Raw genomic sequence first — 27,053 nt, 5'->3', positions numbered from 1 at the left:
CAGACTTTTCAAGACAAGGACCACGTCTTGTCTTTTTCACTTGGCAAAGCAATTAGAATACCTGTGGAAACAGTACACATGCTCAGTAAGGAGTATGAAAATATAGACTGCAGTGGCTACAGGTTTATAAGCGCATTGTTTTTCAGACTGTATTCCTGCTTACATTTAAATTCATTTTATCAATCCTTAAGGTTTGGTTTGACACTATTATTTCCATATCTCATTGGTACTTACGTATCTGTCCAATTGGCTGTGGCATCCTGGAGTACAGGCTTCCTCATGGCTGCTGCTCCTTAGCTCAGCTGAAGTGCTATTCAGAGCTCCACCATATCTTCTGTTTCTTAAGCCCACGGGAACTTACTGCCTACCTGCTCTCCCAACCTCCACTCCCCTTTCCTTTCGAAAGGCAAACAACAAAAGGGCTACTATTCATCAGCTCCTCATTTGATTTCCTCCGAGTAAATCAGGAGCAGCCCCTGGCTGTGAACTGGAGTTCCCGGGACTTTATGAGTGTTATGACCCATGGGATTACTACTATTTTTAATCTCATTGACAAACCAAACAGGTTTAATCACTAGACATATTTCTGATCAATAAATTACTCTGTTTAACATGGTTCAAAGTTAAGCTTTTATTTGGTTTTAAATTAAAAAAATAAATTTTGTTATTAAATGGGTCTAACTAATGTTTACATACTAGTTTACTTGCTTTAGAATACCACCAGAGAAACAATTAACGTATACCACCCAAACAAAAACCTTTGTTAAAAAGATCAACAATGGCATAATTCAGTTAAACTGAAAAAAAAAAAAAGTCTTAAATGTTTACTTATAACATTCATTGTAGACCTCTGGTTTTAGTGCCATCCAAATCTAATTGCCATCTCAAAGTCAGTTGTATTCAGGATACTATACCACAGTGCTAATGTCATCAGCTTCTTCTGGTTTCTTCTGCCTGCTTGGCAGGGATTTCAAGTACTCAAGGTGCCTTCTTGCATCCTCTTGATTTTGCCGCACATAATAAACTACATAGGATATCACCATGGTGAACCAGCCAAACATGGTGACTAGCATGGCATAATCAGTAGTCTTTTTAGGAAGGTTACAAAGATCTGCATCATTGGCAGCATTGAGGAATGGTCTCCCAGCATGGTCATCTAACACAGAAGTCTTACAGATGACATTGTTGGCAGTTTCATGGTTGGATGCCATGCTCCTCAGGACCTGCTGCAGAGTACAGTCACAGTGCCAAGGATTGTTTGCAATTCTGGCTCTGGCTTTTAAGTTATTGAAAGCATTTTTGTGCACACTTTTAATCCGGTTGTCAGACAAGTCCAAAGTCTGCAAGGTTTCTGCCACTCCTTTAAAGGCATGTTCATCTATAAATTCAATACCATTTTTGGATAAATTGAGGACTCTCAGTTGATGCAAGTCCTTAAAAATTTCATTTGGGATGGATGTTATCTGATTGGAGTCCAAATAAAGTAAGACTGTTTCAGGAGGAAGATCTCTGGGTATTTCCTTGAGATTTGCATTGCTACAACTGACATTTAGACCTCCAGAATGAGAACACAGGCAGCCTTTTGGGCACATACTGGCAGAATGAAAGCACAGTATCATGAGGACAAAACTTTGTAAGAGCAGACACATGGAGAGGGAACGAGTTAACCACAGGTCTACTAAATGCATGCTGGGATGTCAGCATAATCACACAACCACTTCTCATTTACCCAACAGTGGTGGTAAAAGATTCTGTACAGCCAAAGCGTAGCTTCATTTTCTTCAGCAGAATTAGCAAAAGTAGACTAATAAGTGGACTTCCTCATGGTCAGTATTCGTCTTAAAAATACACCTAAGGAGAGAAGAAAAAGGTTCCTTAGATCGTACAATACAATACAAATTAGTTCATTTCAAAGGAAATAAATGTAATCTAACTGAAAAGTGCACAGGAAATTTACTCATCTAACTCCTATTAGCATTAATCTCAGTTTAATACTAAAATTGCAACACATTTTTAAAACGATAAGACCACAACAGTTCTGAACTGCAGAGGTTTGGGTTTAATATCAGACAATTATTACAAGAAACAGTAGTTTGTTTTTATCACAGACTTACTAAAATAACAGCCATAAAATGTAATTACATTTTCTAAGTTACAATAGAAGGCACATTAACAGGATTTACAGTTCAACACCAGCAACAGTGACAAACAAGGCCAATATTTTTGTAATTAATGACCTCAAAATGAAATACTTCCTATTGGAAATTCTCTAATTTGGACTTACATGAGGAAACATTTTTCTGAATGAATACACTCATTATAAAAACAACTGAGACAAATATTGCTGGAAGGCACAGTACAAATCCATATTTCATGTATGTATTTCCCCCCTCGATTCCTTTTTTGCTTCTGAATGTTTTGAGTCTTCTAGTTCACGAAATGTTGCTAGATATTTCTGGAGAGTTCTAAAGAAAGAAATTTCATCTTCCATTTTCTGCCTAAAAAGATTTATTGTATATAAGTTACATACAGAAAACAGCAATAAAGCAAATACAAAAGAGACACACAGTACCATGTCTGTGCAATAAACAAAAACTCACTCGAGGTATACTATATCTCAAGGGAAGATAAGAAAATGATTAATCTCTCTTAAGCCATCTTCAGAGGGGAAAAGATGGAAATATGCAGAAGCATATTACTTTAACAGAAACACAAATGCAGACTATGATATGTTGACCTATAAGGAGTCACAGACCACCTCATTATTTCCCCCCTGCCACATTATGCTAAATCATGAATTGCTAACCATTCCAACCCATTTGTTTTTATTCACACACTTTCTAGTCTTTTAGCAGCTCAGACATTTTCAAGGCTTCTGAGTTATATTTACACATACATGATATTTAACATGCAGGGAAGTCCAATGAAAACTGAAATCCCTATAGGGAGGGATTTGTGAGATTCCATGGAGAACAGAGGATATCTATATTGCAATCTCTTCTGCCTGCCGTTATGGATCCTGCAGAATCCATAAACTAACCACACTTTCCGGCAGCTCACCACAGCATTGACTCTCTAGATTACTGAATATTTTTAACCCAACACATATGGAGTTTTAGTTAACCACTTTGCTGCTGCAGTTACATCAGGACAAAACATGCCTTCCGGTATTTCTTTGTGTATCAGGTACATTACATGTGAGTATTCCAGTGCTGCTTCAGTAGAATACTGGAACTTCTGAAGAATTCCACAGCAGCCTCCTGCAGAATATATCTGCAAGACAATTAAACACATTCACTTTTGCACTGGTGAGCTGGGAAAGATCTTGCACAAGCTGCTTGTTAACAGAGTTGGCATTTGGGCTCCATGAACAGGAATCTCAGTTTTCATTAAAAGAAAAAAAAAATTCTATCCCTTTTTCTTGCTATGCTAGCCATGAAATTGTAAAATGAAGGGGAAAAAAAAACAACCCCTCCCCCCAAAAAAACACTAAGGCTGAAGAAAGCAGTAGCTGGGCTCTCAGTCTTCAAAGTGAGGCTTGGCAGAACCTAAATGACCAGACACACACAAACACTTTATGTAAAATAAATCCATTATGTTTGGGGTGTATCCTTGAGAATCATCTTGCTAAATCTCCCTAAAAACCTTAGGTCAGTCCTGTGCACAATGCTGTTATCATGGAGGACAGAAAACACTTATGGGCTGCAAAAAAACAGTGTTTCATTAGCCTGCCCAGAAGAGCTTAGTGCTGATTACAATGTTGAGCCCTTTCTGAGGCTAAGAGAGAACAGGAAAGTGCTAATGTTGGCAGCTCCACAGTGTGGGTCTGCCACCATGCCTGTGGTGGTGGGAGCTGCTGCAACAGGATCTCTTCTCCACTAGATTAGTCAGGGCCAGCTCTGGCATTTTTGCCGCCCCAAGCGCAAAAACAAACAAACAAACAAACAAACAAACAAACAAACAAACCTGTGGTGTGGCCAGAACGGCAAAGCAAGAGAGAAAAAAAAAATAAAAAAAAAAGCAGGGCAGCCAGAGCCAGGGTGCAGGGGGACTCCCTGCGCTGCAGACGTGCCCCGGCTAGTAGAGGCGAAGGGGAGGGAGTGGGGAGGAGAAAGAAGTGGGGCGGCCAGGGCTTCAGCGGGCTGCCGGGCTTGCTGCAGACCTGGCACTGGCTGGGGCAGACGGAGTGCACAGCCCGCTCCCAGCAAGGTGCTCCCCTCCTCTGCACCGCCACTCCCTATAGGGCAGCCAGATCGTCGAACCAAAATAAATAAATAAATAAATAAAAAGCGGCTGTGCCATCCTAGGATTGGGCAGAATGCCGCCCCATAGAATCTGCTGCCCCATGCACGAGCTTGCTTGGCTGGTGCCTGGAGCCGGCCCTGAGGTTAGCTAACAACCCCATGGTCCCTGCCAGCTATTCCAGCAGCACATGAGGAGGTGTACAAGCTACTACTGCACCGAGTAACTGCAGCCCTCCTCTCCCCACCAGAGCCTGCTTGCCCAGCTCCAGCTTGGAGCATGAAGAGTTGACACAGGCCTGCACATTACTAAGGGAAAACCGGCTGCCTTGACCTTCCCTGCCCACCCAGAAGTCAGGGCAGACCCATATCCCCACCACATAACAGGTAGGAGAGATTTATGTTCCTTCATTTTTTTGTCTCACCATTTGTTGAATTAAAACCTATACAGAGAATTCCCATCACAGCAGTATTTGGGCTCAAATTAAATTCAACAGTGCAAAAACATTCTCCAAAAATGGGGAACAGGTGCTGACTCTTAGAATACACTCCACTCTTCACAAAGAACCTCACCGCTCACAGAAACAGGAGGATTACAAAAGGAAGAGAACCCTATAAGTAGTGGACACTAACACACACAGTTTCACCATGAACTTGTTCCTTCCTATCACGTATTTCTTAATTATTAAATTGACTGTTTCTTCACTCCTTCCTGTGAGGCATACCATGTACCATAAACAACCTACTGCTCATACACTGCAACTTTTTACTAATAAGTAATACTGGAATCCTTACTACAAGAATGCCCAACAGCAATAAAACTCCCCCCTCAAGCTGTTTTAAGTGGCCTGCAGGCATCTCAGTTGCTGATTTCACAGCAACATTAAGTATTGTCATTGTCCTCCACACCAGGGCCTGAGGCTCAGGCAATGCATTTATTAGCCTGTACTGAAATGAGTATTCAACATATCCTGGAGGGAAAACAAAGCATAAATTGATTGCCAGCATATACCTGGATGTATAGCTACATCAGTGTTTTCCATAATGAGTTAATATCATTTATGAAAATGCAAGAATTAACTTTATGAACTGTAAAGCATTTGACAGTTATCAATCCAATGAAAAATAATTTGTCAGACAACAAATGCATGGCACCAAATTTCTAAGATGATGTTACCTGACTACTGTTTAACAAATGCAGAATATTAATTATAATGGGAATAGTCTGTGAGCAAGACCACTTACATAGCTCTCCAAAAGGATTCCTGCTATGTCTCCATATCTAAGATCCTGAGCCTGAGAGTAGTGTACAGGAAAGTAAGAGGTGAGTGACACATTTCTAAGAGAGCTGGAGTCCACCCAAGCAAACAAATTCACAAATGCCATGCTGAACTCTAAGAACACTGATAAGCATCACGGTGCAGAATAGCAGCAAATGTTTCTATCATTCTGCCCCCTGAACTTTACTCTATAGTGACTCTGGCCAGGGTGGTCACAACCGTACAAACTGCAACTTGAGAAATAATGTGATCGTTACTCTAAGCTCAATGTACTCTTGAGATTGCTGACAAAGGTTATACAGGAGGCTCGTTATGACTACTACTCAATGTGCTAAGACAGGGGTGGGCAAACTTTTTGGCCCGAGGGCCATACTGGGGTTGCAAAACTATATGGAGGGCCGGGTAGGGAAGGCTGTGCTTCCCCAAACAGCCTGGCCCCCACCTCCTATCCAACCCCTCCCACTTCCCGCCGCCTTGCCGCTCCTCTCAGAACCTCCGACCCATCGAACCCCCCTGCTCCTTGTCCCATAACCGCCCCCTCCTGGGACCCCCTGCCCCTATCCTTTCTCTTGGATCCCACCCCCTATCCAACCCTCCCTGCTCCCTGTCCCCTGACTGCCCACCCCCTATCCACACCCCTGCCCCCTGACAGGCCCTCCGGGACTCCCATGCCTATCCAACCCCCGCCCCCCATTTTCCCGATCCCCTGACTGCCCCCAACCTCTGCCCCATCCAACCACCCTGCTTCTCCATCCCAGACTCCCTGCCCCTTTAGTCAAGCCCCTTTGTTCCCAGTCCCTTTACATGCTGCTCAGAGCAGTATGTCTGCCGCTGCCACGCACCTGGCAGGAGCCGACACGCGCCCCGCCCAGAACTTTGCCCGCATTGGCTCGCCGGCGTGGCTTTACAGGGAGAGGGACAGCAGAGGAGGGAGAACGGGGCTAAGCCTCCTCGCCAGAAGCTCAAGGTCCAGGCGAGGACCTTAGTTTGCCCACACCTCTGTGCTAAGATACTGCTTGTTTTTAACTTTACCATCATCCACCCACCTCTTCAACCTCACCTATTTAACCCTCATTAGTCATGTCATCCATAAGTTATTGTTCTTTTGTAACATACTTTGTAAGCTTTTGGAACAACGTCCTGGACTTTAGTATTCTGCACCACGTCTTAGCATTATTGGAGTTGATGATCTTCTATTGTAGCCTATGTGGCTGCTACAGAATAAAATAAACAAATAATAATAAAGAGAAAGGCATTTTATCTCACAGTGGATCTGACCTGATTTTGTAAAGGACATGAATGCCATTAGAAATGTTCCTTAAACTTAATTAATTCTTATTACTTTATTCATACAAAGAATTTCCACAAATTTGTGCTTATTCATTTATCAGCTAATAAAAGCAACAAGCCTAATCTCACGTGAATGTTTTCTGTAGGAATAATGACTAATAGGGATGACAAGTACTTAGCTGATACCTTTTCCTCCCCATTCTCTTCATAAAAATGCTAAAGTCTAACTTACTAAAGATGGATGGCGTGAACTAAACGTCCTGCGCATTAAATGAGGGAATTGAATATTAGGTCTGCAAAAAGATAGCTAAGGGTTATATCTCTTTCACCTGTAAGGTAACAAACAAACCTGACCAGAGGACCAATCAGGAAAACAGATACTTTCAATTCTCAAGGGGGGGAAGCCATTTTGGTTTGTTGGTTTTTTGGGTTTGGCTTTGTTTCTCTCTGGTCCTGGATAGGACTAGAGGTGCAACCAGGTATTCTGCCAATCTCACTGCTTACAGGTCTCTTATCTATTCAGAATAGTGAGTAAGGTAAAAAGGCGGTTTTTATAGTCTTTAAATTGGTTTTCTATTTGCAGATTGTGATACTTTGCTGGAATAGTATCTTAATGTATTCTGCTGCGAGAAAACTTTCTTTCTATTGTCTTATAAGCCTAAAAGACCCTGTAATATTTCAATCTTGATACAGAGACCAATTTTTTCTGTTTTTTCCTTCTATTAAAGTTTTCCTCTTTCTTTAGAATCTAATTGATCTTTTTGGTATCTTGGGTTTAAGACTCCAGGGAAAGGGAGTCTGCATCATCAGGGAATTTGGTGGGAGTTGAAGAAGTGGGGGTGAAAACCTGCTCTCTCTGTTATATCTCTGTGTGTTAGACTTCAAAGGGTATTGAATTACGTATTCTTCGTAACCTTAGAGAGGGAAACGAAGTTACTTTCCTTGTATTAAGATCCAGGGGGTCTGGATCTTGGGGGGTCCCCAGGGAAGGTTTTGGGGAGACCAGAGTTTATCGGGCACTCAGAGTCCTGATTGGTGGCAGCACTGCAGGATCTAAGCTGGTAATTAAGCTTAGAGGATTCATGCTGGTTCCCACAGTTTGGACGCTAAGGTTCAGATTTGGGAATTATACCATGACAATCACAGAAACTTGGTTGTATGAGGATAATCAATGGGACCAGTAATACCAGGGTACAAAATATATATGAATGACAGAGCAGGTCACATTGCTGGGGGAGTGGCACTGTGAAAAAATGTGAACAAAAGCATAAAGTCAAATAAAGTAAAAATCTTAAATGAATCAAACTATACCACAGAATTTCTATGCTTAAACAATAAGAGTAGAGCTGTAGGAATATACTTCTGACCACCTGACCACGATGGTGACTGATTGTTAAGTGCTCAGGGACATTATAGAGGCTACAAAGGCAGAAAATACAATAATGGGGGATATCAGCTATCCCCGTATTAGCTGGGAACATGTCACCTCAGGAAGGGATGCATAGATAACATTTCTAGCCACCATTAATAATTGCTTCTTGGAGGAGCTAGTCCTGGAACCCAAGGAGAGAAACAATTCTTTATTTAGTCCTAAGTGGAGCACACAGAATGTAGTCCAAGAGGTGAATATAGTGGAACCACTCCAGAAAAGCAACCATAAAGTAATTAAATTTATCATCTTTGTTGGGGGAAAAATGTCAAAGAAACCCACCTTAGCAGCATTTAATTTCAAAAAGGGGAACTAAACAAAAATGAGGAAGGTAGTTAAATAGAAATTAAAAGGAACAGTTACAAGGGTGAAATGCCTGCAAATTGAATGCAGACCATTTTAAAACACCATAATAAAGGCTCAAACTAAATGAATACCTGCAATAAAAAAGAAAAACAGTACAAGGATCAAAAAATGCCACCATGGCTAAACATAAGAGTAAAAGGGGCAATTAGGGCAAAAAGGCATCCTTTAAAAGCTGGAATTCAAATCCTAGTAAGAAAAATAGAAGGGAATATAAACTCAAGTATAATAAGAAAAGTATAATAAGGCAGGCCAATAAATAATTTAAAGAACAACTAGCTCCGGACACAAAAACTAACAGCAAAAAATTGTTAAAATACATTAGAAGCAGGAAGCCTGACAAATGATCAGTGGGGCCACTAGTCATTTGAGGTGCTAAAAGAACACTCAAAGAAGACCAGGCCATTGCAGAAAAGCTAAATGGATTATATACATCGGTCTTCACTGCACAGGATCTGAGAGTGAGTCCCAGACCTGAGTGTGGTGTTGAGAGGTTGCTTGTGATTATTAGAACTGGGAACACTGGCTGTTGGGAGTCTGAAAGGACCAGAAACAGGAAGGGGGGGGGGGGAGGAGTTCAGGAGGCAGAGTGAGAGTTAAGAGGGTGCAGCAGCAGCTTGGTAAAGAGGTTTCCACTCTAAAAATAAAGTCCTGTTGAAGTTTGTTCGTACCTTGCCTGGTTGATGCAACATTTTGGTGACGAGGATAGATCTTCTGCCTCTGAACCCACCTGCACCCTTTCTGCAAAGCCCAGGTGAGCCTCCAATTGCTTCTACTGCCTGTATCCACAACACCTTGCAAGCTACACAGGATGTTAAGTGCAAAGCAATGCACCCTGAAAAAAATAATCCCAACCATATATACAAAGTGATGGGGTCTAAATTAGCTGTTACCACTCAAGAAAGAGATCTTGGAGTCATTGTGGATAGTTCTCTGAAAACATTTGCTAAATGTGCCGTGGCAGTCAAAAAAGCTAACAGAATGTTAAAAACTATTAGGAAAAAGATAGATAATAAAACACAAAACATCATAATACCTCCATATACATCTATGGTATGCTCACACCTTGAACACTGCATGCTGCTCTGGTCTCCCCATCTCAGAAAAGAACATTAGAATTGGAAAAAAGACAGAGAAGGGCAATGAAAATGGTTAGGGGTATGGAACAGCTTTCATCTGAGGAGAGATTAAAAAGACTGAGACTGTTCAGTTTAGAAAACAGACAACCGGGAGGGAATATGAAAGAGATCTATAAAGTAATGAATGGTATGGCAAAAGTGAAAGTGAATAAGAAAGTGATCTATGCATATAACAGAAGAACTAGAGGTCACTATGAAATTAATAGGCAGCAGGTTTAAAACAAACAAAAGAAAGCACTTCACACAATGCAGTGTCAACCTGTGGAACTTGTTGCCAGGGGATAGGTTGTGAAGGCCAAAACTACAATGTGAGCTGGTAACATAGCTGTGATTTCAAAAATTACCAATGATCATCTCATATCTGTTGAGATTAGGGTGACCGGACAGCAAATGTGAAAAATTGGGATGGGGATGGGGGGTAATAGGAGCCTATTATATAAGAAGGCCACCCAAAAATCTGGACTGTCCCTATAAAATCGGGACATCTGGTCACCCTAGTTGAGATCCTCTACAAAGTAATAAGTAGTTAAATCTAACAACTAATAAACTAAAATAATCACAAATGAAAACTCACAGCATACGTTAGAGGCAGCCTAGAATCAGGAGTGTACTGAAACACTCATTTTGGTCTTGTCTCAAACTTGCTAATTCCTTAGGTGATGAGCACCTAAATTGCTGGGGCCAGGTTAATTAAAATTAATTGAAAGAGAGGAGTAAAAAAAGTAGGCTTCTGGTGGGCTGGCCTGAAGAAGCAGCTTTATCTTCTACTGGAGCTCCAGAGGAGCTCTGAAGGAGAAAGTCACAGTTGGGAGGTGCCAAGTGCATTCCCTAACCCCACACCCTTCCTGGCTAACCTGTTTCACTGTCTGCCATGATATAAGGGATGTTTTGACCACTTTCACATCTCCTGATGGGTATTCTACCAACAGGGAACTGCGCCAGGTGCTGTGCTGGTGCTCTAGGACAAACCTAGCCCCCTGGGTCAGATTTTGCCTTTGTTTTACCCATGAAATGCAAATTACCCGCCACTGACCTCAGTGAGTGCAGAATCTGGCCTTAAGAGCAGTCGTAATTATGAAAATTTAGGCTCTTTTTGTTCCACATAAACCAAAATATTTTCCACCTAAAGGAACAAGTTGAATGAGGTCACAGGAAAAGCTAGTGTGTCTTCTCATCCTGCCCCCAATACTCTCTCCAAGGAAACGGAAGATGGCAGCACTCATTTCAATCTCAGAAACCTTTCAGCAGATGTTGCACATAGGTGAAAAGCATAAACATAGTGATATCCAAGGTAAGAAAATTCAGATTATGAACTTATTCAGGGCCCTTTCACCCAATACTAGAAAGATACCCACAAGGTTATTAGAGATGAAAACGTTAAAACACAAAGCACTAAGTCTAAGATGTATTGTACTTCAGTCATGCCACATGCAAAGGATACTTGATATTATACTTGTGATAGACATAGAATTTATATGCATCATACTTATATGAGGATCACGAGACTTCTCTCCATCAGTTCTGTTTTTTTTTCCTGTTCAGGAATGACTAGAATACTCTCCGCCCCTCAACCTGTTTTTACTAAAGAGGTGGATCCTAAGCTAGTGTAAACTGCTGTAGTGCCACTGACTTCAAAGGATCTGGCCCACAGCTTTTATTTGTTCTTACTGATGTGGAGATTGTTACTCAGATATGGAGTTTCTTATTGCTGAAGCTTATATGCTCAATTACTGACAATACGTTTGTTTCCATAAAATCTTCATGAAATTCACAATGCCCTACTAACTCACCTGATTTAGAAAGAATTGGTTTAATCACTGATTTAGTGGTTTAAAAAATTTGATTCTAGACACACTTAAAAAACTTGAAAAACAACCAGATGCTTTGCTGTTGCCAATTTTAGACATGGTACTCTAAAAAGTTCTCATGAAGTTCCATGTTTATCATGGCTCACTGAGTCCATATCCAATTTCTCTAGTTTAAAAAAAAAAAAAAGAGAGGGTTTCCTCCTATAACTGATAGCCCTGAAAGAACAGCCTTGTGCTCCAAATGTCAAGATAGGTTCTTTCCTCCTCACACATTACCACCACCCGTAATAGAGAGTTGAAGACTAGATTATGCCTTCAGATTTGCTTGGACAACTCTACTGTCTTCTAAATAGACCCTCAGTTACAGCTGTGCAGCCCATTAGCCTTCAATACAACCTAAAGGACCCAGCTTGACTTTTTAGTCCAGTCTGAGTCTGCAGCTGACATTTAGAGAAACTATCCTTTTATGTGTAAATTAATGCTGCACAAAAACAAAGAATCCCACAATGCGATTTTTACAGTCATTTTTCAGAGAAGACTAGAACTTAAAATAAAGCAACAAAAAAATGTCTGAAAGAACCCATTAAGAAGGTAACATAGTTAATAAGCTTATTTTTTTTACCGGATTTCCAAGTGATAACTGAAACGCTCTTTCCATTTTAAAAGATACATTATGAGTTTCCAAAAAAAAAAAAAAAAAAAGGCAGAAAATTAGATATATTGGTAGATAGAAAAGACATGTTCATTAATGAATCTGGCCTATTTTCCTTACTGACAAAAATGGATATTTGCCATTGTTCTAAAATTGCCATATTTATTTTTTTAAAAGTTAGCTCAATGGAGAAAAGTTTTATTGAACACAGCTCCAGTCTTATGCTGTGAGTATTTTATAGCAAACATACCACATACCCATATTATCCATATCCAAAGACAGATTTTGTGGCTTCACTTTTCTTTTCTGTCATTAATATTCTTATAACTATATATACTATCATATCCCTACAAATACTATCTTGTGAGTAGTACTGTGAGAGAACAACCACATGTAGCTAAAACTCAGAATCTGAATTCAGTAGGGAAGAGCAAACAGTTCACTCTCCCCCCACAAAGTGAGATATTTACTTTATTAAAAAGAGTAAGGAAAATAGGACAAAAGGGAAGGGGAATTTATCCTTCTTAAACACTAGATTGTGGCTTTTAGGCCCTCAGGTGCATTGGCGGATTTTATTGCAATAGTGGTCGTGACCACAGACATTGTGCTTATGAAGAGCTAGCACAGGCAGAATGTCAGTAGAGTCCCCCCGCAGACAAAGGGTGAAGCTTACACTCCATCCTTCACCAGACTCAGACCCCAAGCTGATACACAGCACCAAGGCCCTAGCCATGTCCCTGTGCAGCCACAATCCCTCCAGTGTGTGTGGTACTTTATGTTGCCCTGTAACTCTCCTATACTCTAGGTTTGAGGGCACAAACATCTGGATTCTAGCTGCCCTCTGAGCCTGTGCACACAGAGAGGGAACATTTCCATGAACTTTCTCCCCACTCTGCTTGGGAATAGCTAGAAGCCATCCACAGATGTTTAAAAATATTGGTGAGGAGATATTGAGCCTCCAAGTACAGGTCGGAATCTAGTCCAGGCTAGTAGAGTGCAAATGTTATTACCAACTGACTGTTCAGATGTTAGTGTACGTGAAATAAGTTAATGATTTTAGTTCAGTTCCTTGCAGACAGAGGTGTATATCACAAAACCCGTCAATACGTTTTGAAAGTCTTAGAAGAGGCAGAAGACTGAGTGGGTGCAGAGACTGCATTTCCCCTATGGTTACGGATGATACCCTCAAAATGGAGTTGAGGATAACTGGCAGGAGAGTAGAGAAAAGTTTGCATCACTATGTGTTTGTGCTTTACCAGTTCTATTCCTAGCAGACTGTAGTTTTCATAGATATCAATCTGGCTGCTTTCACGCAATACATTAACTTAAAAGAAAAAAAAAAGGTTTACTATCTGAGCTGTACAATTCTTAAAGTGCCTGGGTAACACATTCAGGGTAGATTTCTGAAGCAAGAACACAGAGCAAGAAATTAGAATCTGGCCTTCAGTCTCTGCATGGAGGGTACTGGCAACCTTAGCTTTGGGTGCAGGTTTCACTGGTGGGTTCACTAATCATCATATTATTATTTATTTGTATTACCGTAGTGTCTAGAAGCCCTAGTCATGTACCAGGTTCCCATTGTGCTATGCACTGTACTAACAGAACAAAGTGGCGGTCCCTGCCCTCAGGAGCTTACAATCTAAATATAAAGACAAGAGACGACAACAGATGGATATAGATGGACGGGGGAAACAAGTAATCAACATAATAGCCAGTGATCTGAGTACACCAGCAGCCTCACCATTGTCAAGATTTTGTAGGCATTAGGGCAAAGGAGAGATTTAAGGAAGGATCTGAAGGTGGATAATGAGATCATTTTGCAGATGTTTGCAGGGAGCACCTCCCAAAGATATGGGGCAGCATGGGAGAAAGCACAAAAGGTACTTTTTTGAAAATTTAGCAAGTAGGCAATGAAGTCTAACATCACGGGCTGTTTCTAGATGAGCATCAACAGCAAAGGAGAGAGATGACAATTCTGGTCAATCCCCACACTACCTAGCTGATGGCACAAGTGCATGGCTGCCTTGGAAGCAAGTAATCAGTAGCACTACTACATAGAGCAATCTTGAGAGAGATGTCAAGAGATGCTTAGAAGGTGCTAAGTGCCCTAAGCTTCCAAATGAAAGTCTATGACAGTGGAGTATTTTCAGCAGCTTACAGAACTAAGCCCTTAGGCAGTTAGAAAAATCATGAATAAACGCCAACAGCAAATGAGGAGGAGAGATAAAGTTCAGGAGAGATCACTGATTCAATGAATAATAGAAATGTCATGATTAATCAGTGAAAGCCTGAACTTAACTACATAACAGATTCATTATCTAATGATATACCTAATGTACCCACACCATAATATTCTCTTAATACAGGACTTGAAATGTCAACGGACATTCTCAGCTCTTCAAGACTTCTATTATAAATATCTTTTTAACACTACATACCTGTCCACTAAACATTTTTGGTTATAGATGTATCTGTTATAAGAAACAGTTAATAGATCATTGAGTATGAATAACATTTCTTAACAATTATGCAGTAATAAAATAGTTAAGGAGAGCCTGCATGAACATTTTAAGCTATAAATTACTTTCTGATAGCAAGATCACTGAATGTATTGCCCCTGCACAGATTAACAGCTTACTTAATTATACTGTGTGGGCAAGTGAATCAGCACTTTTAGACTGATGGGTTGAGTTCATGTTAAAAACGTATTTGACTTTTCTTCTTTTTCCTCTTGAAGTCAGAAATTAATTTTATAATTTTGAACTGACAAAAAATTGTGTGAAGAAATACAAGAAAAGCTCAGTATAGGGAAAAAAGCAATTACCTCTCTCTTCCAGGCTTTGTATGTTGCTTCTAATCTTGGAAGTGTTTTGTGGGAAACACATAGGTCAGACTGAGAATTGGTTTTAATGGGAGAAGCACAATAAAAAACAAACAAAAAACCCACCAACCAACCAAAACGGCTGCCCAGGGTTGCTGTTAGAGATCTTTGAATCCTGGCAAAGATCGAAAAGGGCTTTAATTGATTGTTTTGCTGCCACCATCCTTTACTTTGTAAGCTATTCAGTGATATCTACTTTTTCCTGATTCTCTCCTGTATCCCTTTCTTATGGTTTAGATCAGGGGTGACCAACCTGAGCCTACGAAGGCGCCAGAATTTACCAATGTACGTTGCCAAAGAGCCACAATAATACACGAGCAGCCCCCACATCAGCTTTCCCACCATGCTCCCAGCGCCTCCCACCCACCAGCAGCCCGCCAATCAGCACATCCCTCCCCCTCCCAATCAGCTGTTTCATGGGGTGCAAGAGGCTCTGGGGGGGGAGGGGGAGGAGCAAGGGCTCTGGGGAGGGGGCAGGAAGGGGTGGAGTGGGGGTAGGGCCTGTGGCAGAGCCAGGGGTTGAGCAGTGAGCACCTCCTGGCACACTGGAAAGCTGTAACTCCAGGCCCAGAGTCAGTGCCTATACAAGGAGACGCAAATTAACTTCTGAAGAATCGCATGTGGCTCCAGAGCCACAGGTTGGCCACCCCTGGTTTAGGTGGACCATAATAGGCTAATCATCTCTCTCATATCTTCCACAAGCAATATATTCAATAGATAAATAAACATAAGCAAGATTTCATATGCAATTTGACATAGGAGCAGAAATATTATGCAAGGTAAACTTTTAATACAAATCGAACTCTCACTAACTAGGTTTTACAAGTGTAACTGTTTAATTACCAGGATAAATTTTCAGACACTTCAGCAATTACTCATGAAACAGACTCTAAAAACACATTTTCAGTATGTTCAGTCACATCACTAGAGTTCTTTCAGGTGATGGAGAAATGGCCCACTATTAACAGTGATTATAAGTGAGTTTTCTGTTCCCATCTCAACTGCTTCAGAGGACAGTTTCATTACTGTAGTGTAGATGAGACAAAAACATTTTCAGTACCACTACAGAAGTCGAGACTATGAGGTCTCTGTGACAGGTTCGGTCACAGAGACCCCCTTGAGGCTGTCACCTGTCGTGCTGAGATTCTCTCTGAGTCCATTTTCCACTGCCAGTCTGGGACTCCACAACCCTGCCTTGTTGAGCCAGACACGCTAGTCTGCTGCAACAGAGACCCAGGTCTGGTCCACACCCTCAAAGCTGCAGGCTTTAATTGAAAACCACTCAGCAAGTCACCTACCTCCAGCACCCAAACACATATGCCCCGACTCTGTGGGTGCTCTGGGGTTGGAGCACCCATGGGGAAAAAATTAGTGGGTGTTCTGTATCCACAGGCAGCCAAGTTGCCCTCCCTCCCTGACCACCTCCTTCTCTGCCTCCGCTCTCCCCGCATCTGAGCACGCTGCATCCCTGCTCCTCCGCCTACCTCCCAGCTCTTCCTGCCACCACCAAACAGCTGTTTGGGGGCTCCAAGAGGGAGGGGGAGAAGCAGGAACATGGCACACTCACAGCAGACGGGGAAGAGGCGGGGTCGGGGATATGGGAAAGGAGTCAGACTAAGGGCAGGGAGGAGTGGAGAGACTTTGTGGAAGGGGTTGGAATGGGGGCATGGCAGGAGTGGGGCCTCATGGAAGGGCTGGAGTCAGGGCAGGGCCAGGGACAAGGGGGTGGTCAAGCACCCACTAGTGGTAGCAGAAGTCAGCACCTATGCCCAGACACTGAGTTTCCACTGGGATCCAAACCCCAAATAAATCTGTTTTACTCTGTATAATGATTATACAGGGCAATCTCATAAATTGTCCACCTTCTATAACACTGATAGAGAGATACGCACAGCTGTTTGCTCCCTCAGGAATTAATCACTTACTCTGGGTTTACTAATAAACAAAAGTGATTTTATTAAGTATAAAAAGTAGGATTTAAGTGATTTCAAGTAATAACAGACAGAACAAAGTAAGTTACCAAGCTAAATAAAACAAAACATCAAAGTCTCAGCCTAATACATTTCAGAAACTGAATACAGGTAAAGCTCACCCTCAGAGATGTTCCAATAAGTATCTTTCACAGACTAGATTCCTTCTTAGTCTGGGCACAAGCCTTTCCCCTGGTACAGTTCTTGTTACTTCCAGCTTAGGTGGTAACTAGGGGTTTTCTCATGACTGCACCTCCACTTTGTTTTGTTCCACCCCCCTTTATAGCTTTGGCACAAGGCAGGAATCTTTTGTCTCTCTGGGTCCCCACCCTTCCTTTTAAAAGGAAAAGCACCAGGTTTAAGATGGATTCCAGTACCAGGTGACATGGTCACATGTCCTGTGAGACCACAAGCCTCTATTCTTTCCGGCCTGACTCACAGGGACACAGGAAGGCTTACAAGTAAACAGAGTCATTTACAACTAATTATTCTAGTTAATGAGAGCTATTAAAATCCTAAGCCACCAATAATGGCCTACACTTTGCACAATTACAATAGTACCTGAGAGTAATACTTCATGTATTTAAAACTAAAAATAAGAATGATACATTCATACATAGGATGAACACACTCAGTAGATTATAAGATTTGTAATGATACCTTACAAGAGACCTTTTTCATGAAGCATATTCCAGTTACATCATATTTATCCTTAACATATTTCCATAAAACACATGGAATGCAACATCACAGTCTCAATCACATTTTCTGCAACAATATGGAAAAAGATTTTGTCCCAGCAATTAAACTCTTTTCAGCAGCATTCTTTAGATCCATCTACCCTAGAAAAATGACAAACTCCTGAAATAATTTTTTCTAGGGTAGATGAACTCAAATACAAGTTCCACTCTCAAGACTGGTTGAGCTGGAAGTATCTGTGATAGCTAGCCCTGAAGCAGGTTACAGAAGGATCCAATAAACATTTTAGACATAAAAAGGTCAACTTCACATATTCACTTAGCAACTTCTCCTACATGGTACAGGAACAAATGCCAAACTGAAAGAAACAGGTGGTTCACTTAATCAGTACCTAGTTCTTATACTGGTCAATGGTGGATGCTTCAGGAAATGCGTAAGTCCTCCCATAATGCACTTAATTCTGCAAAACCATACCATGAAAAATGTCTTCTTGACTTCAGATGGTGATCTGTGTATACATAAGCATTGAAAGTCCTTGCAATTTCATCCTAGCTAGTGACTGCAGATGCTGTTCTTGTTCATATAAATATCTAACTCTTTTTCCAAAATATGTGGTGAGAAAGGCATTGTCCCAAACTGATGACTCTGTAAGTATATTTCCCTCTGAAGAGAAATGAGAACCAGATTGTCTAGAGAGCATTATCTCATTTTTAAAGGCACTCATTCCCTTCTTCATCCTGTCATGTTCAGGCCTACCTAAGCCCCTTCCAAATGCTACAGAATCTTATTAGACAATGAACAGGCTACAGTAAAGACTTGTACAGTTCCATGTCTGGTTAAACTAGGGGACTCGGCATGACCATCTTTTAAGAATGCCTTTAAAGATGTTATTGATAAATTTCACCTATGCATGCCGTGGTCTCTTCTCTTGAAGGAAGGCAAACAAGGTAAAACATATACAAGTAAAAAGATACAGGAAGAATAATGAGGTACAGTTTATGTTTAAGCACTTGCTAGCCTAGTTAGCACAATATTTATAAAGTGGGACTATTTGAAAAAAGCAATGAACAGCACGTATCAGTTACTTCACTGACAGGAGAAGAAAATCAGAAAAAGCATCATTATAATTAGGCTGGGGAAGCTGTGCTGATAAAGTCAGTAAAGCAGCCATCAGCCCGCCAACCTGAAGGGAATATTCAGCAAGGAACACAGTAGTGAGTATATAAAACTGACTATTGCATAACAAAGCTTCCAGAAAGCAGATCGAACAGTCTACTTTAAGATTTCCAAACATGGGGGAATTGGCATAGTCCCAGTGTAATAGACCCCACTGTAGAAAGCATGACTGGGGGAAAAGGAAGCATGGTCAGGAGCTGTAATATCTGCCCAATCCCTGGCCACCATGACGGCGACTATACCAGTCAGTGCAACTGAAAGCAAATAAGGGTTGTTGTGACAATTGGGCCTACAAATTTACCCTAACTGTGAGCTCAGCTGTAAAAAGAATGTAAAAGTTCATAAGATGTTATAATAACCTATAACTACAAATATTGATGGGAAAAAACAAAAGGGAGGCAGAATAACTGAATTAGTTGATCCTATTAAATAACTGCTTGTTAATTATGCTTGTCAAAAAGTGAAGCCATAAGTTAATGAGTCAAAATTAGTATGACAGATAGATATTAGCCCTAACTGGAAATGAAAATAATGAGGGGACGGGCTACTCCATCCATTACTCCCTTTTTGGGGCCTTAAAAGAAAACAGTTTTTATGGAGAAAGTACATAAGAACAAAAGGAAGAACAAATGGAGGCTACAAATTGTTGGGCTCAACAGGTAGTGATCAATGGGTCTGTCAAGGTATTTTTCCCACTTTGAACTTTAGCATCCAAAAAGTGGGGACCTGCATGTACTCTTCTAAGCTTAATTCCTAGCTTAGCTCTGATAGCGCTGCCACCAACCAGAAATTGCAGTGTCTGGTACACTCCCTGTCTGCCCAAAACCTTCCCTGGGGGACCCAGGACCCAAACCTCTTGGGTCTTAAAACAAGGAGAAATAAACCATTCCCCCTCCTTCCCCCTCAGCTTCCCTCCCTGGGTTCCCTGAGAGGCTACAATGATCCAAACTCCTTGGTCTTTAACAGCGAGGAATTAACCTTCCCCCACCTCTTTCCCCCCACCAATCCGCGGTGGAGTTCAGACCCAATCCCTTGGGTCTTAAACAAGGGGAAAAAAACAATCAGGTTCTTAAAAAGAAAGCTTTTAATATAAGAAAGAAAAAAGTAAAAATTATTCTCTGTAAATTAGGGTGGAAAGTTTTACAGGTATTCAGCTCATATAGACTAGAGGGGTTCCCCCCACCCAGCCTGAAATTCAGTTACAGCAAACAGAGGTAAATCCTTCCAGCAAAATACACTTTGCAGTTAAGAAAACAACCATAAGACTAATCTGCCTTTTCTACGCTAGTACTTATATTTTTTGAACATAAGACACTGTTTCAGAAAGATTGGAGAAACCTGGAGGGCACGTTCTGGTCCTCTTAGCCCCAATAGCGACAACGAACAAACAAACAGCACAAACAAAACTCCTCCAACCAAGATGTGAAAGTATCTTGTCCCCCGATTGGTCCTGCTGGTCAAGGTGTAGCCAGGTTTACTGAAGCTTGTTACCTTTACAGTAAAAAGAGAATTAACTCTTAACTATCTGTTATTATGACAGGGTCAATGTTCATGTTGGCAGCCCGTTATCAAGCGGAGTGCCCCAAGGGTCGGTCCTGGGCCCAGTTTTGTTTCAATATGCTTCATATGATCTGGGGATGGCATGGACTGACACTCTCAGCAAGTTTGCAGATACACTAAACTGGAAGAGAGTGGTGATACACTGGAGGGTGGAGACAGGATACAAGGGACCCACACAATTTAGAGCAGTGTTCCCAATCTTTAACACTGTGAACCCTTTCACTAAAAATGTCAAGTCTCACAAACCCCCTCCTAAAAATGAGTATTTCAGGTTTTCTCCTTTACCTGAGTATAAATTATAAAGCAGTGATTCTTGGAAAAATAAAATTTGTTTTATTGACATCTATTACACTTTATTATTATTAATCATTATCTTATTTTTATTACATTATTGAAAACAGCAACACTCTTCCAACGATCTCACTTTCATAGCTTTGTATCACTTTGAATAAGCCTTTATCTAGAACAAGGCTCCTATTGTTTCATCAAGGAGTATCAGATGTGAACAGCATTAAGGTACTTAAGAAACACTCAATGAGTTCTCCTACACAGCATTCAGGTCTTGAAGTAGTCCAGTGCAAACAACGCACGTTACACAAAGTGAAACATGTTCCTCATATAATTTTTAAAAACAATACTAGCTGCCTATTATAATTTTAAGAAACAGCAAAAAATATCCACCTCTGTTTCCATTTCTATAGGGTCATAGTTTTAAATCCTCCTCGGTGTGATAGATATGCTTGCCTTTGATTCTGCTTAGCTCTTGAAGTCCAGGGGCTTGGGCTGCTGGCCCCTGCTGTCCTGGGGGTCCCTGGAAAGCTCTGTCTGCCATTAGGATTCCTCCCCCCCCCCAAGGCCCCACTGTAATATTTCATGAACCCCCAGGGGTTCACAAACTCCAGTTTGGGAACCACTGAATTAGAGGATTGGGCCAAAAGAAATATGAGGTTCAACAAGGACAAGTGCAGATTCCTGCACTTAGGACGGAAGAATCCCATGCACTGTTACAGACTAGGGACCGAATGGCTAGGCAGCAGTCAGTTCTGCAGAAAAGGACCTAGGGGTTACAGTGGATGAGAAGCTGGATATGAATCAACAGTGTGCTCATGTGGCCAAGAAGGCTAACGGCATTTTGGGCTGTATAAGTAGGGGCATTGCCAGCAGACTGCGGGATGTGATCATTCCCCTCTATTCTGCATTGGTGGGGAGTACTGTGTCCAGTTTTGGGCCCCACATTACAAGAAGGGTGTGGAAAAATTGGAAAGAGTCCAGCAAAGGGCAACAAAAATGACTAGGGGGCTGGAGCACATGACTTATGAGGAGAGGCTGAGGGAACTGGGTTTGTTTAGTCTGCAGAAGAGAAGAATGAGGGGGGATTTAATAGCTGCTTTCCACTACACCTCTACCCAGATATAACGTGACCCAATATAACATGAACTAGGATATAATGCAGTAAAGCAGCGCTCCAGGGGACGGGACTGCACGCTCTGGCAGATCAAAGCAAGTTCAATATAACGCAGTTTTACCTATAAAGCGGGAAGATTTTTTGGCTCCTGAGGACAGTGTTATATCGAGGTAGAGCTGTACCTGCAAGGAGGTTCCAAAGAGGCTGGATCTAGACTGGTCTCAGTGGTAGCAGATGATAGAACAAGGAGCAATGGTCTCAAGTTGCAGTGGGATGACAGCCATTATCATTTTTGATACCATCAAAGACACTGTCAAACAAAAGAGTTTTTCCTTTTAAAAACTGTGTACAACTAAAGGGAAAGGGAACAAGAAATGTTGTTAAAATGAAAGACTTACTTAATGCTTTACTTTTCAAATCCTTTAACTCTTTTTTCCTTCTTTTCTGTGTCTTTAATAAAAGGTTAAAAGGATTATTAATGGTGTGTTTGCCATGGCGCTAATCAGGCCGAGGTCTCTGTATACCAAACTAAAGACCTTGTTTAATATTATTTAATGTTGGACAGTGACTGGGTTATGTTAACACCTTTAGCCCATATATTCCATCTACATTAGTACAACAGGGTGTGTCTACACTGCTCTGGGAGTGAGTCTCCCAGCACCAGTAGAAAGGGTCCACTTAGTGACAGCAGTACAGACACTACAGCTCAGACTCCCAAGTCCACCTAATCCCATGAGTCTGAACTGGGGTGGTTAGTCTCCGCTGCTGCACATCTACATTGCTATTTTGAGCACACTAACGCAAGTCTGTCTCCTCGGGCTGGGTGGCTCACTCCCATGTGCAGTGCTGACATACCCTCTAGGCTAATTGAACCTCAAGACCAGTCCCCTCACAGATTTGGATGAAGAGGAAGGGCCAAAAAGGTGGCTTAAAGCCATCTTTGTACTCCCCTCCCTCTTCTGATCTGATCCTATATCATAGTTAGATCATTATTTTAATTAAAAGAAGGCTAAAGCATAAAAAAAGAACGAACAAACTCAAGGTACACAATGATAATCTTTGAAATAAGGAATCTAGAAGTAAAGAAATCAGGAGAGCAGAAACTGTAACTAAACAAACACGGGGATTACACACAGGAAGAAGATCAAGCCATAAACCAAATATTAAAAAATGAATAAATTCCCTTGGCAGTCCCTGCGTATGATCTTCTGCCAATCTGAAGAAATATGAAAGGAAGCGAAGCGGTTGCCAATTCTACAAGTATAAAAGGGGGCAGCATTTCAGGTCTGGTCTACACTATGTGTTTATACCAAATTTAGCAGCGCTAAACTGATTTAATGCTGCACCCATCCATACAATGAAGCCCTTTATATCAATTTAAAGGGCTCTTAAAACAGATTTCTGTACTCCTCCCAGACGAGGGGAGTAGCGCTGAAATCGGTATTGCCATGTTGGATTAGGGTTAGCGTGGCTGCAATTCAACGGTATTGGCCTCCGGGCAGTATCCCTGCACCATTGTGACCGCTCTGGAAAGCCATCTGAACTCAGATGCACTGGCCAGGTAGACAGGAAAAGCCCCGCGAACTTCTGAATTTCATTTCCTGTTTACCCAGCGTGGAGTGCTGATCAGCATGGACTATACGGGAGATACTGGATCTGATTGCTTTATGGGGAGACAAATCTGTTCTATCTAAGCTCCGTTACAGAAGACAAAATGCCAAAGCATTTGAAAAAAATCTCCAGACAGAGGCCAAAGCAGGGACTCCACACAGTGCTGCATGACAAGCGTAACGGAAAGCCAAAGAATCAGATGGATGCTCATGGAGGGAGGGAGGGGGGACTGAGGACTCCAGCTATCCCACAGTCCCCACAGTCTCTGAAAAGCATTTGCATTCTTGGCTGAGCTCCCAATGCCTGAAGGGTCAAAAACATTGTCCCGGGTGGTTCAGGGTATATCTCGTCAATTTACTCTCCTCCCCCCCCCATGAAAGAAAAGGGAAAAAAATAGTTTCTCACCTTTTTTCAATGTCACCATATGTCTATTGCATGTTGCTGGTAGACGCGGTGCTGCAGCGCTGAACAGCAGCATCCCCTTCCCTTCCTTTCCTGATGGCAGACAGTACAAAATGGTGGAAAACCGTCATCATCCCGTGAGTGCTCCTAGCTGGCGGTGCCTGGGCAACAATGGGAATGACTCCTGGTCATTCCCGGCCAACGGGGCAAAAGGATTGAAAACCATCCTCATCATAGCAACTGGGGGCTGAGCTTCATCAGCCCCCACCCCTTTCATGTCTAATGAAGAATCTGTACTGCCTGGACTATCATAGCAGCGGGAGGCTGCCTCCCCCTCATTTTTCTCTCACTAAAAAGTCAGTATTTCTTATTCCTGTGTTCTTTATTACTTCATCACACAAATGGGGGGGACACTGCCACGGTAGCCCAGGAGGGTTGGGGCAGGAGGGTTGCGGAAGGAGGAAAGCAACGGGTGGGATTGTTGCCCCCTAGAATGGCATCATCATTTCTGCGGGATCTCTGGGGCTCTGACCTGGAGCGGCTGTGCTCTCTGGTCCTCCAGTGCACTTGCCCCATATTCTAGGCAGGACTATTTTTAGACAAAGCATAAAGAAGCGAAAGACCTGAGGAGTCATTCCCATTTTCGTCCATGGTGAGGCCAGCCAGGAGCATCCATCACAGCAGCAGACGGTATAAAATGACTGATAACCGTCATCACCAATTTCCAATTGAAAACGGTGCAAAATGATTGTTAAACATCATTGCCAATTTCCAATTGCAGACGGTGCTATAGCTGGTAACCGTCTCTGCCACTTTGCAAAGGCAAATGAATGCTGCTGTGTAGCACCATAGTACCGCGTCCGTCAGCGGCATCCAGTACACGTATGGTGACAGTGATAAAAGGCTAAACGGGCTCCATGTTTGCCATGCTATGGCATCTGCCAGGGCAATCCAGGGCAAAAGGGCACAAAATGATTGTCTGCCATTGTTGTCATGGAGGAAGGATTGAGTGACGACATTTACCCAGAATCACCCGTGACACTGTTTTTGCATTGGGATCTCAACCCAGAATTCCAATGGGCAGGGAAGACTGCGGGAACTATGGGATAGCTAAAGGATAGCTACCCACAGTGCAACGCTCCAGAAATCGACGCTAGCCTCGATACATGGATGCACACTGCCGAAATAATGTGCTTAGTGTGGTCACGTGCACTCGACTTTATGCAATCTGTTTTACAAAACCAGTTTATGTAAAATTGGAATAATCCCGTAGCGTAGACATACCCTCAGAACAAGACAATAGCAGGCAGCAACATAGCCCTACATTGAAGGCTATGGAAGCTATATGATGAGGGTTTCAAAGAACCAAAACGCATATCAGACTAGAATCAACCAGTAAATAATAGCAAGAAATTAAACTAGAGAATTAGAAAATTTGCAAATGATACCCCTAAAATTTACTTAAAGGCTTGGTTTCTGGATAATTTCCCTCAAATTTGCAAATGATGCCCCTAAAATTTACTTAAAGGCTTGGTTTCTGGATAATTTCCCTCAAATTTCCATGTTTAAAAAATTATATTTGCCTTTAAAATTCTTGAAAGCAATATAAAATAATGTGGATTAAAAAAAGTAATCATGAACACAGATTATGAGATCAATAAGCAATTCAGCAATTTTAAGATGACATTCTAATGACCTTCCAAAATAAAAAGACAACAGAATGTGTTAAATGAAAACCTTAGAAGATACTGTGTCAAGTAAACTTGAGCAGATTGGTATTGCTGATGTTTCTCTGTTAACTGTTCCGAAGTTACTTCCACTGTCATGGAATAAGCAATTAAGAGAACAAAAAGCATCCATCTTCTCTCTCTCTCACACATGCACACAAATAATTTGCACACGCTTGTGATAAGAACAGGTATCACACATCTGTACAATCTGTCATATACCTCTGTTCACACCATCTCCCATGGATTTACCCTACCATTCCAATCTCCTGAGCAGCTTCAAATAATTGCTACTTCTTTAAAATCAGCATGCCAAAGAAATTCTTTTTCCTCTGAAATTATGTCAGAGTGCAAGGGCCATAAGATTCAGCCCTGGGCCAGCAGCAGTTTTTTCTTTATCTAAATATGTCACGGCTTTAAAGTTGAATACCTGATAGCCTTGCAGGGTTAGAAATGAGAGGATGCATAGTCTGATCCCCACACTCGCTTCTAGCTCTGAAGGCTGCTGTAAAACTGCAGCTACCAATGGCACCAAGAAGTGATTGCTGCAGCTGAAGATCACTGGAGCACAGACCAAGTTCCCCTTTCCCCAGCCCTGCTTTTTGCATAGGTGGCCAAAATGAAGGATAGAGCTGCAATAGTGCTGTTGCTCCGTTTCACCTGAGGCTCTCCTAATGAAGTGAGAATCTACCAGTCACCAGACAAGATGGCTTTAATGTCACTTTGTGCTAGCAGTGCTTCACAGATTACTAGATCTTAAGGCCAGGGAGGACCATTAGATTATCTAGTCTGATGGCCTGTATAATACAGAACATTTAATTTTACCCAGTTCCCCCTTGTAATGGGTTGCACGCTGCACCCTGTTGGATTTGGCCTCTTGACCCCACTCCTTAAAGACTCAGGGACGCTCCCAGCTAGTGCAACTCCCGTGATCTTTATTTTGTGTCCACTTCCCACCATCAGTTTCCCTCTATTTACACGGCTTGGCCTCACACAGGCCTGACTAGCAACAGACTAGTAGGCTTCTTCCTCCCTCTGAGCCTGCCCTTCCCCTCCTGGTCTTTACTCTACCCCCTTCTTCCACTTCCTCCCAGCCTTTTAGCTCCTGCTAATGAGGCCGGCAGGTGTGGGCAGTTCCCAGGCAACCACTGGCTATTTACCCAGCTCCAGTCCATTTCCCCTGATTGGGGGCTGGATAGCAGAAGTAGATTAGGGGCCTTCCTAGCAGTGCCTTGCCACACCCCTGTATTAAACTGCATTGGTTTAGACCAGGGGTTCCTAAACTTGGTTCGCGGCTTTTTCAGGGTAAGCCCCTGGTGGGCTGCGAGATGCTTTGTTTACCTGAGTGTCTGCAGGTACGGGCGTTGGCAGCTCCCAGTGGCTGCAGTTCACTGTTCCCGGCCAATGGGAGCTGCAGGAA

The 27,053-nt window shown here is 42.1% G+C and overlaps 1 protein-coding gene across 4 annotated transcripts in view; it reads right to left on the bottom strand.

Annotated features, from left to right (window-relative positions):
- Positions 1-632: 632 nt before the first annotated feature.
- Positions 633-27,053, bottom strand: part of LRRC3B (leucine rich repeat containing 3B) — a 71,973-nt gene continuing 45,552 nt past the window's right edge. For all 4 annotated transcript variants that reach the window (XM_075062470.1, XM_075062469.1, XM_075062468.1 and 1 more), the window contains one exon: positions 633-1,851. In XM_075062470.1, the coding sequence (XP_074918571.1) occupies positions 909-1,688 (780 nt within the window). In that variant the 5' untranslated portion in view covers positions 1,689-1,851 and the 3' untranslated portion in view covers positions 633-908. The remainder of the gene's footprint in view (positions 1,852-27,053) is intronic.

This window comes from Chelonoidis abingdonii, chromosome 2, assembly GCF_003597395.2.
Source record: "Chelonoidis abingdonii isolate Lonesome George chromosome 2, CheloAbing_2.0, whole genome shotgun sequence".
NCBI lineage: Eukaryota > Metazoa > Chordata > Testudines > Testudinidae > Chelonoidis > Chelonoidis abingdonii.
The sequence above is the reverse complement of the archived record's forward strand: the minus strand, read 5'-3'. Positions and strand labels throughout refer to the sequence as shown.